The sequence below is a fragment of the Bombus huntii genome, chromosome 14, assembly GCF_024542735.1.
Source record: "Bombus huntii isolate Logan2020A chromosome 14, iyBomHunt1.1, whole genome shotgun sequence".
NCBI lineage: Eukaryota > Metazoa > Arthropoda > Insecta > Hymenoptera > Apidae > Bombus > Bombus huntii.
The window spans coordinates 273,619-289,338 of record NC_066251.1 but is presented as its reverse complement, the minus strand read 5'-3'; the positions used below and the strand labels follow the sequence as shown (position 1 = coordinate 289,338).

At 47.5% G+C, this 15,720-nt stretch overlaps 3 protein-coding genes across 5 annotated transcripts in view; 1 reads left to right on the top strand and 2 right to left on the bottom strand.

Annotated features, from left to right (window-relative positions):
- The window catches only part of LOC126873504 (zinc finger-containing ubiquitin peptidase 1-like), an 18,670-nt gene extending 12,593 nt beyond the window's left edge, over positions 1-6,077 (bottom strand). Inside the window, exon 1 of the mRNA XM_050634438.1 lies at positions 5,890-6,077. The gene's annotated coding sequence lies outside the window, so the exon portion shown is untranslated. The remainder of the gene's footprint in view (positions 1-5,889) is intronic.
- LOC126873499 (reversion-inducing cysteine-rich protein with Kazal motifs) overlaps positions 1-10,168 on the top strand; it is a 12,642-nt gene extending 2,474 nt beyond the window's left edge. Inside the window, exons 2-8 of one of the 2 annotated variants that reach the window (XM_050634413.1) lie at positions 3,509-3,561; positions 6,084-6,167; positions 6,485-6,521; positions 6,600-6,947; positions 7,068-7,500; positions 7,618-8,992; positions 9,095-10,168. In XM_050634413.1, coding sequence (XP_050490370.1) covers positions 3,509-3,561; positions 6,084-6,167; positions 6,485-6,521; positions 6,600-6,947; positions 7,068-7,500; positions 7,618-8,992; positions 9,095-9,478 — 2,714 coding nt within the window. In that variant the 3' untranslated portion in view covers positions 9,479-10,168. The remainder of the gene's footprint in view (positions 1-3,508; positions 3,562-6,083; positions 6,168-6,484; positions 6,522-6,599; positions 6,948-7,067; positions 7,501-7,617; positions 8,993-9,094) is intronic. The other variant, XM_050634414.1, reaches the window with a different exon arrangement.
- LOC126873498 (probable ATP-dependent RNA helicase DDX46) lies at positions 9,856-15,720 on the bottom strand. 2 transcript variants are annotated; one of them, XM_050634411.1, is made up of 8 exons: positions 14,178-15,719; positions 14,040-14,091; positions 13,703-13,906; positions 13,312-13,459; positions 12,918-13,232; positions 12,500-12,827; positions 11,299-12,421; positions 9,856-11,210 (listed from the first exon to the last, which is right to left on the bottom strand). In XM_050634411.1, the coding sequence occupies exons 2-8, from the start codon at positions 14,057-14,059 to the stop codon at positions 10,256-10,258; spliced, it is 3,093 nt and encodes a 1,030-aa protein (XP_050490368.1). In that variant the 5' UTR covers positions 14,060-14,091; positions 14,178-15,719; the 3' UTR covers positions 9,856-10,255. The 2 variants fall into 2 exon arrangements, with proteins under 2 accessions (XP_050490368.1, XP_050490369.1); XM_050634412.1 differs by having other exon boundaries at positions 14,040-15,720.

The following is a 15,720-nucleotide window of genomic DNA, read 5'->3' as shown; positions in this document are numbered from 1 at the left end:
CGTGAAAATCGAAAAGACGGTAAAGACGGAAACAGTTCTTATCGATCTTTGATTTCCAATCAACGACCGAGGAGACACGACTATCGTGATTACATCGATCAAATTTGAAATCAGTCTGAGTAATCATCAAACTGTTTTTCTTTTCTCTTGCCTTCGTATTTTACCAATGATCATATCATACTGTACTCTGCAAACGTTGCGATATTTTCGTAAACGACTGTATATCGTCGCGATAGACGATTAACGTTCTTGCAACTTTTGTTCTCCGATCTTTTACGAGCAACCGGCGAGCGACTTTGGTCCAACGATCCGCTCGTTTCTCCGTAAAGGACAAGATCTTTACCAACCGGATCGTTTAGTACGTAACATAACGATATCAGAGGATGGTTTGCAGAGGATCGCTGATTTATCCGCGTCTCGATTTTCAATTTCTCAGCGCTGTCGCAATCCTTTAGCGGCAATTAAATCACCGTCGGTGGCAGCCAGGTTCGACAGCCAGGAGACGCGTCCCGTTACATGATTTTCGCAACAGTGTCCGCAATTAGACGAACAGTCGGAACTTCCTGAAAGATTTACGTCGGTGCTGTCGCGACGGAGATTCCGGGGCAACGATTTCTTTGGACCGGTTGTCGCGAAACGCGTTGCTGAAAAAAGGAACGAGCACGCTGCGCCGCGCCGCGCCGCGCCGCGCCGAAACGAAGGGGTTAAAGGAGAACGCGACTTGCGATCGGCAGGGCCCTGACACGGTCCACCAGCCAGCAGCGTGTATGTGCAGCATAGAGTGTGTAGAGTGCAGAGTATAGAGACATACTCCGCCTTTCGATACATGTCGATGGCGTGTCGGGAGAGTGCAGAGATAAATAAACGCATAAAACCCCTGTGACAGCTTCACGCCGGATAAAAACACGTCGAGAGACACTCGGTATATAGTATCTCGATTCGCTCCTTTTTATCTCTCCTTTCTCTTCTTTCTCTCCTTTCTCTCTTTCTCCCACCCTTCGACAAAATTCTACGAAATCATTCGTCTATATTCGATCGATCCTCTTCCTCTCCGTCCACTTCGATAAACGTTGGCAAGTTGGACGACTGTATCAATTTCTTCCACCCTTTCCGCAGTCCGCTATTGCGTGCAATCGTAATATTTCCATTCAGCTAGCGAGCAAGCGCGTTTACGCCGGCGATGTAACTCGCGCCTAGTGCGACGAAACGGGGATCCTTCGGAAGACGAAAACGGAAGACGGACTCGTCGTATACCGCGTACTAATGTACACGAACGAGCTAATTAGGCCAGCCGGTTCAACGAGTCAACAATGATCGTTGATCGATCGACTTTGCGCACCCTACCAAGCTGTGCACAAACGGGATACTTTGTTACGCCTATACCAAGAAAACGTTTATTCTCTAACTTTGCCACTAAATCGGCAAATAAAAATGGGATCGATGGAATTTTAAACGCGACATACCTACGATTCTGGAATAAATGTTGTTTCGAATGTATGCGAGTCGTCGGTTCGTATGCAAATTCGCGCAAGGTTTTCCCACTTCCTGGCTTATCTTACATCTGCTGGAAGGATTATCATCGTTAGGCGTGGGAGAATCGTGCGAGTTTTACGAGTGCAACGACGTGGATGTCACCATTCGCGCACGATACGGCGATGGAAGGCGCAGCTGCGAGAATAGGCATGGCCCTTTTATATGCAACTATACCGCGCTCTCACCCACATGCGCGATACGCGTGGCATACGCCAAGACATTCACGTTGACACGTTTCTTTCGATTTTGCATTGAAACAACGAGCCATCGTGTTTTTTCTAACCGTTGAGAAAAGAAGAAAACAGAAAGAAAGAGAATCTCGACGCCTGATTGAGCGATATCGAGAGAGACAGACAGAGAGAGAGAGAGAGAGGGGAGGGGAGGTCTGAGAGATTTCAAAGAAGATTCTGAAAACTTTCTCAGAGCCGTTTTTAAACTTCAACACTAAGTTCAAAGAGACAGAGGTTTTGCTCGTTCCATTTCATCCGGCTGGATAAAATTAAGGGGACTTTCGCAGCTTAGATCGGGCTGGAAGTCGAATGGCCGCAAACGACGTTGGCTATTTTTGTGTCGTTCCTCGAGAGAAGCCACAAACCCGTTACGATTTCAGGGGACGCACTTGCCACGGCGAATTTCTCCAACAACTCCACCACCAATTTAGCCACCGACATCAAACGCCATTTTCCTATCTTTCCTCTCTAACCTTTCGAAATAGGTTAACGATTCTTCGATTATTTTTAGCAATTAGATTACGCGGTGATTTCTCAGACATAGCGAGACAACTTGCGCGTCCCTCGTGAAATCGATATTCGACAGGCCCCAGCTGTTATTTCTCTGACGAAAACGGGGAACCTTAACCTCGCTTTTCCTATTTCATCAGCTGCACAAACTTGTCGCGTGTTAAACGTTCTTACGTTCCTACGTTCCTACGCTCCTACGTACTGCCTGAAATAAACGAATAAAAAGAAAAAAGAAAGAAGATAGAAGAGAAAACGAGGAAAGAGAAATAGGCTGCTGACGACGAAGAGTACACGATATACGAAGCGAGTCACGCGGACAAACATAGTTAGCCGCAATTTCTGTCTGACTGCTATCTATTAACTTAATTGTGTAACACGCTCCGAACCCTCTTCTTGTCTCCAGGCTCTCCGTGCCTCGTGTGCATCGTTTATAGCGTGGCCGGTATCCACGATTTCGGTCCTCGTTCAAAAGTCAATTCCACCGGAGACCGGACCCGCATATTATATCCGTAAAGTCGTAAAAGATCACTTACGACTTACGACGCGAGTTACGCGCCACTGCCGGCACCGAGGCATCGCTCACCACGCGTCTACGTTCTCACCGTGAGATCATTTAATAAAAATAACGTTCGTGTCGCGAGAAGAATGGAAATTGCACGATAACGAAGTAAAGATCTCGACGCTTCGAGGGATATCGTAGCAACGTTACTCGTATCCAACTGCACGTGCGCATTATCCGTAATCGTATCGTTCAAAGGCAGTAACGACTGCTTCACAGAGAAATTGTTCGCATTAGACGACAGATTTCTTTCTCGGATCGCACTTTGCGATCGTTGAAAGAAATCGTCGCCGGCACAAGTTCAATTTCTCGATGCGTTCGCAAAGGATGGCGGAGTAAAACGATATAATTAGAAAATACGTATTCTAATGTACTTAATACGTATAAAAGTGACAGCTTTTTCAAATACTCCAGACTTTCGGTAATCGTCCGTGCCTTTTCCAAGGGTCGTTCGGTCTTGACGTGTCCCGCTTACCCTCATCCGGCACCATAAAGGCGGATCCTTTCTCTTTCCAACTGACGTAACGCAGGACACGCGTCTGTTTCGTGTTTAAGGAAAAGCGGAGAAAGGATCGTAATACGCGACCTTTCCACGGATTCTCTCCATGGATCGTTGCCATGTGTTTTTGCGTCTACCGAAAAGATCTGACTTGCCTCTATGCCTTATTTGTTCCAGAGATGTCCTGCTGTTCTTTGGCTACCGGATCTTGTCGCAATGTCTGCTCCAAGGTACCTCCTTTTCTCTCAATTTTTCATTATGCACTCGCGATCCTAAAGAAACACACGCGGTACGGTTCCGGTGAATTGCGCAAAGGTGTCGCGTGCTTCATCAGCAAACGTACGCGCGAAACCGTAGCCGCAAGATTTTCAGAAATATTTCATCCCCCGTTCTATGTGACTTTTTTCCGACAAATATCTTCTCGGACAAACATTTTATATACACGCCTTATTTCTTCCTTATAATTGTCGTCACACGTATGAAACGTTGTTTATTTTACAGTGAAAAAAAAAAGAAAAAAAAAAAAAAAAGAAAATCGATCAAATTCGTCAACGTAAACGTATTTCGGAGAAGAATGTCTTACGAATTCTATTCGCGATTCGTCGGCGAACGCAGCGAGCAAGCAGCATAAAATTCGTCCGAACGTTCTACCGCGTCTATTAATTATGCGCGCGAAAGATCTCCGTGGGAATGTGAAAAAGATAATTCCGAGGAATATAATTTCACGGGGCGAATGCGATATCGCTGGCCGGCTGATAAATATCGGTGGCCCGACCCCGGCACGATAGAGGGTAGAAAATATGCCGCGTCCACGGATATATTAGGATCTGCCGGGAATAAAAAGGAAACTGCGCGAGAAGGACGAAGCGTGACGGTAGAAAGGTGAAAGGAGAAAAAGAGGAAAGGCACGGTGGTTTTTCGACAGGGCTCCGGTTCGGAGCGACGCGACGCGACGCGACGCTACGCGGGGCGCACACGTGCTTGTAGCTTCTTTAAAAGTGGCTGCAGAGGGCCCCTTCCGAGATAATATCGGGGACACTGGGGCCCGCTGAGAGATTTACGCACGACCCCCCTCGGGGTCCCGGTCAGCTCATTCATACGCAAATATTACGAATCGACGCGCTCCGCATCCTCCACCAGACACGCTATCAATGATATCGTGTTTCCCCGCAATTTGTACCCGCGAAACCGAGTATTCTCCGCATCGCTTCTCTTTCGCGTCTAGCAACGCGAAACGCGGCTCCTCTTCTCCGTACAATTCTATGCGCTTTAGATTTAAGGGTGGTCGATAACGATAACGATAACGATAACGACAACAGTCGATAAACATTTCAACTGCTTTTCTCAACTAATGCGCGCACCGACGAGTAAACGCGAAGCGATCGATTAATAGATTTAGCAGTAGCATCCGCCGGACATGGCCGGAAACGGCCGCAAACGGCCGCAAACTCTAACATCATCGTACGATCATGCATCGTGCGATGCCTGCGGTTATTTATATCCAGGCATGTTTTTACCCCCTACTCCCACCCCCCCTCCCCCCGCCGATAATAGTTGAATCAAAGTTAATAAAACCGCAACTTGCATTTCGATAAATCGTGATAGCCAAACTGTTCCAAACAGTTATAGACATTTTCTTGTAATTTCAAATGACGCGAATTACGCGACTTTCTGTACTATTATGTGCGTTGTGTGATATATTTTGAAATTTCATCGGCACCGTTACGACACACGTCCGTTCGACTATCGCGGATCGGAAAACGTATTTATACGTGTAAAAGATATTTATATAGGTAGATATTGGCCGCAGAGATTCTTTAAAAAAAAAAAAATCGTTAACAATTTCATCGGAGAAATGTAAAAATTGCGGAATTTGATCAAACCAGATTGACGAAACTAGATCCGAAAGAGGCATAGTTTCGCGAGCTTTACATGCTACGCTTTGTACGTAATTTATAACGGCGATCAGAATGCCTGGCATCTAGCTATGGTGGAAAAGTTTGGCGAGAAAAACGCACCCCCTTCGAAATGGCGACGAGGCTAAGCTGTGCATAGCTCCCAGAATATACCGCGACAGAAATACGTGCGTCGTCTCCGGTTCGCTATCGTTTACGCCCTTAACGTTTGCAACGTAGTTCGACTGGAAAGCTCTATTTAAAACCCTCGATTGCTCGATCATCGCGAATTAAAATATCTCTATCGCTAATAAGTCCTTTCGTAAAGGATCGTCGACGAAGAGACAGGAAGGAAAAACAACGATCGATTTAAACGACGAATTATATTAAAATACAGGCCGTAATCCGGCCTGCGGCCAAGTCCTAACAGGACCCACCACACGCCGATGGATAGTCGTAACTTGTAACCGTGACGAGACTGCGGGATAGATCCGCGCGTCCTCGTACGATCTACGTCGATTGAATTCCGAATGAACGCCTAAATGGTACAACAGTCGATATCCGTGCGGTGGTCTATTGTCATTCAGTGACCAGCAACAGGAAATCGTGGCGACCGAAGCGTACTCGTGTCCTTGATTCTTAATAACTTCTAACGCGTCGTACCTTGCATTCGTAATCGCGGAAATTCCCATCGATAGATATACAGCTGTCCCGTTTTTTCTTCCTTTCCACTTCCCACGAATCCTTCCAATTTTTTCCCATCCATCTCTGTACGGTAGACGTTCGAACAAAAATTGGAGAAAAAAAAAAAAAAAAAGAAAGGAAGAGGAGAACGTTGACGGCAGCGGTGCTTTCAGATCTCGCTGGTGGCGTTGGGAGCAGAAGCAGAGGCAAGGGAGAACGCGACGCGACGCTTGCTGGAGTTCTGTTCCCTCGAGCTGGTAAGCCGTGTGTTTAATCGATCCTTTTAATCCATAGCCGACAGTCGGAGACGGTGTCGAATCTGAAACGATGCCCGCGACAATACGTTAGCGTTAGCGATTCGAGAGAAAAGGGACGCGGGACTGCAAGAGATGGACAGATTCGCGTTACAAAAGACTCTGGCGATACGCTTACCTTCTCCTTACGTTTCTCCACTCGGTTTTCATTTTCTTTCTTTTCTCTCTTTTTTTTCTTCTCTCTCTCTCTCTCTCTCTCTCTCTCTCTCTCTCTGTGGATTAGTCCCTCAGCTTCAACTTTTCCTTATTCTTCCTTTCAGATGGTATTCTGGGGCTGCGTCAACATGACTCTGAACGGTGAGAGTATCTCGACTCGATCTTGCTAACATCCGTTTCGCAGCAACGCAAAATTGTTAACTAGTTTTGTCCCGACAGAGGTAAAGAGATACGAGAATTGGACTGGCAGGGGTTGCTGTCACTTAGCGCTGAATCCAATATGCCGATCAACGTGCGCTCTCTCCGGATCCAGAAGGGATCTGAACGTATCCTGCCGGCCGAGCGACGAGCCTGAATTCTTCTCCTGTTTGGAAAAGCGAGAGGAAGCTGAACACTGTTGCAGCAACGTATCCGACGACACCTGCAGAACAATTTGCCAGGATTTGTTCTACAAGCCCGGAAAGATTTCAAATCTCAAGTTGTACAGTAGCAAGGGATGCTTCCATCAGATTCCAAGGTGCTTGAAAACCGTGGCCGAGGCGAAACACGCCGAAGATCCGAAACAACGTAAGTAGAAGTTGACGATTATTAAGTCTCGTCTCGTCTCTCTCTCTCTCTCTCTCTCTCTCTCTCTCTCTCTCTTGTAACTCTGAATCCGCCAATCGTCTCGACACGTTGACACTATAGATCTGCATTGCTGCAACGTGGCTAGCAGCCCAGCCTGTCTCGAAACGTGCAGGAAGATCCTGCATACGGCGACGACCGACCAAGAGATCATGGACGCGTTGACGGACAAGTGCAGACCGGTTCTACCTCAGTCGCCGTTTTGGAGTTGTCTGCTCAAGTCTGGCTCGTCGAAGCCAGCTCGCCTACCTCTAGATGCGGGCAAATTGTCGTGCTGCACCAAAGCAACCAAGCCATCGTGCCAGAATCTGTGCTGGAGAGCGTTCCAAGCGGACTGGGAGTCCGCGTGGCTTCAACTCGACGCAGAGTGCCTGTCGTCCAGCCTGGAAGGAGAACTGAGACGGTGTCTCGAGGATACCGACGATCCGTGCGAAATGGGCTGCTCCGGGCTGTCCTATTGCACCCGATTCAACGACAGGTCGACGACACTCTTTAGGTAGGAACTCGGCGCGTTTCGGTTTGGACCGCGGCCAAACCTGCTTCCATTGCTTTGTCCCACTGCTATTCTTATTCCACTTCTATCCTCTATTTCCTCCTTTTCGTTGCTCCGTAGGAGTTGTTCGGCCGCGGCTGACGAGGCAGCTAAATTGGAAGCTGATCACTGGGCCAGAGGTGGAATCGTTCGTGGATTAGGTGTGCCTGTTCGAGCCGCCGCTTCCTGCCCGCCGGAAACTTTACGCGCAGCCGCGTGCTTATTGCAGCTGAGACCGTGCGAAGCCAGAATCCACGAGACGAGACTTTGTCGAGAAGATTGCCTCGAACTGATGGCCAGTTGCGTGGACTGGTCGGCCATTAACGGTCCCCATACGGCAGCCACATTGTGCGCCAAGCTCTCGCCAGCTAGATCCGATGCCTCTTGCGTTTCTCTGAGACCCTTTTTAGAGGATGCCCAAGATAACGAGTCGGTGATTCGCCTCGAGGAGGACATCGTCACTCCTTGTAGGAGTAACCCTTGCGCTCACGGTGAAATCTGCCAGCTGCTTCATTTCACCCGACAGGCGTACCGTTGTCTACCAGCTTGTTCTCTCGGAGAAATGTCGAAACAGTTGGTACCCGTGGGATCCTGGGTACAGATACCAAGGTACGACCAACAGGGTTGTCTGCGAATCTGCCAATGCACGGTCCACGGTTTGGAGAAATGCAGAACCTTAAACTGCTACAAATTCAACTCTTGCTGGGTGCATGACCGTTTCGTCGCTCACAAAGCCAACTTCTATCTGGAATGTAATCCCTGTCACTGTTTCGAGGGCGAGTTCACGTGTTCGAAGAAGAATTGCGGCGAGATACGCGTACCTTCGTTGCCCTGTGACTGTCCGGCTCATTACGTCCCCGTTTGTGGAAGATTAGGCTTCACTTTTGCATCCGGTTGTCTGGCAAAGTGTTCCGAGATGTCCGCGAACGAAGTAGAATTCGGTAGCTGTTCCTCTCGCGACCCGTGCGCGTCCAATCCTTGCGACAGCACGGAAAAATGCGTCCCGAGAACCAGAGTGTGCTTGTCCAGGCTTCAGAAATCTTGTCGCCAATACGAATGCGTACCTCTCGATTGCGATCCCCGAGACGAGGCCAACGGTCCGGTTTGCGACAAGGAAAACCGCCAACATCGCTCCATGTGCGCCATGATTCGATCTGGGGCCAGTTTGGGCTACAGAGGACATTGTCTAGAAGGGTGTAGCTTACGTGGTCCCGTTTGCGGTACCAACGGAGAGATCTACGCGAACGAGTGCGCAGCGTGGGCGGAAAGGACGGTGGTGGATTACTTTGGTCGTTGCGTGGCTGTCGGGTTGATAGGTGATCAAGCCAAGCCTCGTTGCGGCGATTTAGTACAATGTCCTCGGTTAATCGAGCCATACTGCGTTGGAGTCACACCCCCCGGTGCCTGTTGTCCTGTCTGCGGTGGGGCGGCTAAGCTCTTTTATTCTAAAAAACAGGTACGTTATTCTCTCTCCCTCTCCCTTTTTACCTTTTACACATAGCGTTGCGCAACGCCAATTAGCCACCATTCTTATTCTCCGATTTTTGTTCATTTTCAGTTGGATAGGATATACTACACGATGGACGAGGACGTGGACAAAGATTCGGTCGCGCTCGAGGTCCTCTTGTCAGCTCTAGCACGACAGATCCAAGTGGCACAGTGCGTTCTTCGAGGCATGATGACGCCAGACCTCGACATATTCGTTATAGTACAGCCTACGTCGAAGAGACCTTCGCCGCTGCAGCTACGAGCTTGCGTGGCTGAGACTGAGAAACTAGTTACCAGAATTTCGGAGAGGAGCCCCAGGATCACGACGGAAGTACTGTTAGGCGCGCTCACCAGAGCGGAAATTGCTCATAGCTACATATCAAGTGCCATGACCATCGGGGGAAACGCTGCGCGGCTCTTACTTGCAATTCTCCTTTACGCTATAGTTTCGTGACAACCGAGACACATACGGAAACGTACAAGCGTATAGGAGACACGTCGGCTGATCGCGATAAACGGCCGATTCGTTCGTCGCATTTTTCAAACGCGTTAAAGCATTTCTTTTACCTAGCGGCGTTACCGTTCGTCGCGGTATCGTCGAGTCCATGACTGTGATTCCTCTAGTGCCTAACGTAACGTACAGAAAAGTAGCGTGTATTTTTCGTCTATCTTTTAATATTGCCAAAGAAAACGGAGTACGTGGAACATGTACAAAGACACATAATTACCCAGGCAGGAATACGCCGCTAAACGATCGTTAAAGGATGATTATGCTGGCCGTTGTAAGCTGTAAATAAAGTTTCAGTCCTGACTTAAGTTACCAAAACAAAGTGGCGATTGATCGTTACGTTATATTCTCCGTGAATACAATAATACAATGGATAAAAAAGGTCAAGTCTGTCGAGCGGCCCAAATTATTTATTCTCTTGTCCCACAATGTGAGTTTCGCGTGCCTTTTGTTCGAAAATCTTAATTATTTAATTACGATGGTTAATCAATTTGGACCGCTGGCAAATACTTTCGTTCACTGAATCGGTACTCCGTAAACCGTCAAGCAGCTCTTTTGAACATTATTGTACCGTTAAATACAAAGTGTTTCGCAGAGACTTTCTGTAAGTTTAATAAATCTCTAATTTTACTCGCACGTTATTCGTCGAAGTTGCGTATATGCTACAGTGCGTAGGATCCCGTGCATCGCATGTACAACGAAAGACATTCCACTTTTCCATTTTTACAAAACCTTGTAACGACCGCGAGATGCGGTATGCGCTCCGGACGCCTGTAACTTGATCAGCTCTTCCTTGATCAAACGCGAAACTTCTGCTTTGGCCTTGCTGACTGCTAGCTCGCTGGTAGATTCGATGGCGAGGTACAACTTCCTCTCTCCTTCCGGTGGTGCTTTACCGGGTGCGATGTAAGTCCCTCTAACCGTGAGACCGGCTTCGGAGTACTCCGAGATCTGAGCAAGAGCTTCCTTGCTTGTAACTCGCCACCTAGCCTGCTGCGGGAAGTCGTTGATCTCCAATTCCTCCTCGTATTTGCGGAACGTTTGTTCGCCAGCCTCTGCGTCGCTTTCCACTAGATCCTCTTCGCGAGGTTGGTAATTCAATTTCGTGTTCAACTTGGCAGCCAGCTGTTCGGCAACCGTTTTCGCTGTAATAAGATTGGTGGGGCCAGCGCCTTTAAGTATAGCTTCGGCTGCTTGCTGTGTTGCACCCTTCGCCTCTGCACCTAGATTCTTCGCAATGTTGATCTTAGACGCCAGTCGCCTAGCCAACTCCAACTTGTCAGTCGCGCTAGCTACAGGCTGACCAGGAACCGCGATATTGGTGGCGGAAGGTCTGGCGATTTCACGAACCGTCCTCTTTGGAGCAAGCATGCTCTCTATTTGTTGATCGATGTCGTTCTCTATGTCCTCGTCATCGGAATCTTGTAATCCCAGAGCTGCCTTTTGGAACTTCTTCTTTTCGTTGGCCAACGCTGCCTCCGATTCGTCAAATTTGAATCCTTTACCACTGAAACCGCCTCCTGTGTGAACCTTCTTCCCGTCTGCCGCTTGTCGAGCTTTGTATCCCTCCCATAGTTGACGCAACGGTTCCGGAACGGGGACACCCGCTAATTCGTGAGCACGTAAAATATCACCCGCGTAACGTTCTTGCTCCGATGTGATAAAAGTGTACGCGTACCTGTAGACAAAAGGTAATCCTCCGTTTGTTTATCGTTCGAACGATAAATAACATAAATGTTACAGCTGGAAAAGTACAGAGAACTTACCCCTTGTTCCCAGCTCTTCCTGTTCTTCCACATCTGTGCACGTAATCCTCGTAGTGATTCGGGCAGTCGTAATTCACCACGAGTACGAGATGCTTCACGTCCAGACCTCTGGCCGCCACTGACGTTGCGACTAATAACTTTGTCCTGCCAGCCTTGAAATCCAATATAGTCGAGTCTCTATCGCACTGGTCGATACCTCCGTGAAGCGACATACAGGAATAAGAGGCTTTCATCAGATCCTTGAGTAAGGTGTCTGCGTTCTCCTGCTTGTCGACGAATATTATAGCGGAACCTTTATCTTGATAGTGACCAAGGATTTCAAGTAACTTGTAAAACTTTTGATCTTCCTCGAGAACTACCACGTGCTGTTCGACATCCTTACAAACGATCGATCGTCCTCCGACCTGAACCTCTACAGGTCTGGTTAGAATTCTTCTTGCTAATGCTTCCATTTGTCGAGGGAATGTCGCGCTGAACAGTACAGTTTGCCGATCTGGCCGAACGTTTTCCATAATACGCATGACCTGCGGCTCGAAACCCATGTCGAACATTCTATCCGCTTCATCAAGAACCACGTACGTTACTCTGCGCAGGTTTGTCACCCTTCCGCTGTTAGCGGCTAGCATATCGATCATTCTACCTGGCGTACAAACGATTATTTCGGCGCCTCTCTTTAGCTCGGCTATCTGTTCCGATATACCGGTTCCACCGTAAACGCAGACATGGGACAGCCCCAGAGACTTTGTGAACTTTTTCGAGTCTCTACCGATTTGCATGCACAATTCTCTAGTTGGCGTCATAATCAACGCGATCGGACCATCACCGTCTGCCAATGGAGGCTGATCGAGAATATGCCTGAACATTGGTAGCAAGAAGGCTAACGTTTTCCCACTGCCTGTCTTTGCTATACCTATCAAATCACGGCCAGACATGATCGCCGGAATGGCTTGACATTGAATAGGGGTTGGTTTCTCGTAACCGAGTTTCTTCAACACCTCCAACTCTTTCTTCGTGACGCCACACTGTGCCCATGATTTAATGGGCTTCGGACAACCTTTGCCTTTCACGCGAATACCTTCTAACTCCTCTTTGTACGCTTCCACTTCTTCCGACGTCATTCTCGCTAAATAAATTAAACGCGAATCATTAATGAAAGATCGAATGTCACGCAAACAATATCCCAACAGGTAGTCGATCTTACCGATCTCAGGTACTTCAACGTAGAATGATTTTCTGAACGGTTGATACTCGGTCGTTGCATGATCAACTTTGGCTAATTCTCGCTTCTGCTTGTTCGCGATGCCAGCAGCTGTTTCGTGAAGATTTTCACCTTCCTCTTCGCTGGAATATTCAAGACCGTCTTGATTCTGTTCGATCAGTTCACCCTTTTGCTTCTGCACTTTCTTTTTGGCTACACCGGTGACGATAACAACGCCACCGCTCTGAGTACCTCCCGTCCCTGTGCCGTTATTCGCATTCTTTCCACCTTTGCTATCGAGTTTGTTCACCTTACGAACTTCCTCTTGAACCTATTCGAACAAAATCATTTGCAAACCTTTTGCCCGCAACACATACACGTACAATGTACACGTGGCTTAACCCGGTATACGTATACATACTTCTGCCATAAAGGCATCAAGGGGATCGACTTCTTCTTCGTCGCATTTAGCTTCTTCTTTAACTTGTTCCACTTGCTCTTTCGTTTCTCCGTCTTCTTTGCATTCCTTGTTGCTATTTTGGACAACAGGCGTTTCTTCATCACTGTCATCCTCGAGGGACCACTTTTTCATAGGCAACTGTAGGTTTGCTAAAATGGATGCCTTACCGTCTTTCTTCGTTGCCTCCAACTCTTTCTTTTTCCTTTCAGCGCGCCACCTCTCTATTCTTTCTCTCCTCTTTTGCATTTCCAATTCCAATCTTTTCTGCTCTTCCTCCTGACAAACACACCATTTTCGAGAAAAATCATTTTTTAACGACGAGTGGTAATCAAATTGCTCGAATAATATAAATTACCTTGTCCAACTTTGTATGATCGAACGGCAGTTCATCGCTGTCACCCTTCTCTTTCTCCTTTCTCTCTCTTGATCTGGATCTATTCGACCGATCTTTGCCTGAACGCGAAGACTTTGAGCCTGTAAGACGCTTTTCTTTACTGTCGCCGCTAGTATACCGAGAACAATCAATATCAGCACGTTACTTCATTGTTGTATGCATCACGAGATAATTAAAAGCAAACACGATACGCTAGCATAGTTTGCCCGGTAATCTGGAAACGCTTTTTAAGAAAGTTACAACGTTAACGGATCCATCTATCCATTCCTACACGAAACGCACAAAGTTGGAAAGAAAATATTTTCCAGCGTAAGATATTTTTAATTATAAATTATAAATTATGTGTACACACCGTTTCCTGTCACGGTCTCTGTCTCTTTCGGAGCGATCTCTTCTATCTCTGTCACGGTCTCTGGAACGGCTCCTTCTTTCCCTGTGCCGACCTTTATCTCGTTCTCTATCCCTATCACGACTCCTAGACCGCCGTCGTTTCTTCTCCGGTGTGGCGGATCGCGATCTGGATCGCGATCTAGATCGCCTTCTGTGATGCCTGTCCCTGGAACGCGAACAAGTCGAATATCACAAATCGGACGAATAATTAGTATCGATCGAACGAAATTCGTAGTTTATAACAGAAAGGTAAGAAAATTAACCTAGAAACGTAGTCGAGTCGGAAGGTTGTCACTTACTTGTCGCTACTTCGAACCATGATCGACGATGCTGCTCAACAGCCAGAAGATTCTGTTTGGGAATGTAAATATTTTTAATAGGCGAGCATTTATAGCGATGTTTTTCTAATTTCGTCGGAAAATAGAAGAGAAAATTACTTTCGTTTACAAACGCGCAGCCAAGTTCCCCTCGTCGTACAGGTGCTGCCACTACTCGTTTGCACATTAACAACGAGGAGATGAACTAAAATCAGAAACTACACTTGCTCGATACGGCAAAACAGTCTCGATAGGTGGCCAGCTCAAGGTTCGTGTCTAGGATAAATTTACGTATCCGTCATATAAAACGACCGACAATACGCATATACGCATATACGTTGGATTAGATATTAAACATCGACCACATATGTCAGTTGTATTATCCGTTGTGCTCGATACTTTGTTGCGTCTATGCGTGTCTGATCAATTAAACGAAACGAAGAATCGAAACGCGAAGTAAAGAGCAACAAGTAAGAGAGCTGGGAAGAAACGTTTTATCGGGATCGCCGTTGGGATTAAACGAGCAAAATCTCGAAACGGATGGTTCGTTATTCAGAGGAATTTCCAGCTGAATTTAGACAAAGTTCGCATGCCGAGGTATCGGCCATACGCGTGCACGTACGTACCGTAAGCGTGAGACACGGCGCGTGCAAGACCGGAATAAATACTCTGAAATCATCGATCGTCCATTCCGCGAGGTTTTCCACGGTTAGCGCTACCTCGAGAAACGTAGAACGATGGGAACGGGGTCACGTAATTAGGATAAAATTATTTAAAAGCGTTAAACCGTGGCATCTGCCGATCGGTCACTGAAACTCGAAAAAAAAAAAAAAAAAAAAGAAAAAAGAGCAGATGGCGAGGACACGAAGAGAAGGAAAGTTAGTTAAGCAGGTGCGTAGCTTGGCACGCGACAGGTGAACGTGGCGATCGCGCGTACCTCTGCTGGTGTATCTCAAGTTTTAAGGGTCGACGATATCAGAGCGGAAGACAGAGTGGAAAGATGGAGAAACGGCGATGTGAACAGCGCGAAACTGAATGAAATGGTCGTTATCTATGAGTTATCGATAGTAACTGTAAAAGGTTTCCGAGCGATTGCCGATGCGAATCTCAATGGGAAGAAAGAAACGAGCCGAGAATCGGCGATGGATCGAGCTTGTATCGCGAACAGAGGCGCGGAGGTCGCTTCTTATGCTCGGTACATATCGCGAGGCATCGGTTTTTCCCAGGACGACGAGATTTCCGACCCGATACCGCGTCTCCTTTCGTAAATAATCCACGTGGAGGACGACTCGGAGGAGTAAACTCGCCGGTGGAATACAAAATACAAAGTGGCAGCCGTTCATCCAACTTTAATTCTCTGTCGCGCGCTCAACAGCTCCTCGATTCTCTAAACCCTGATTCGTCTTGCGACGCGGAGAGCATCCTCTTGTCGCCGGACAACGAGAATTCGCGATTTATCCTTATAGAAAACGAAAGGTTCCTTTTGGCAGGGATCCCAATCGATCCTCGGATTCCCGCGAACAAAGAAATAACGCGCAGTCAGAGTGGCGTCGCATCCTTTTTCGCACAAAGGAATTCCTCGTTACAATAAACGATACCTGACCGATAGAAATTCCGGGAAAACCGAAGACCGATTGCTCCGCCGATTTCCCGCCCCCAAATG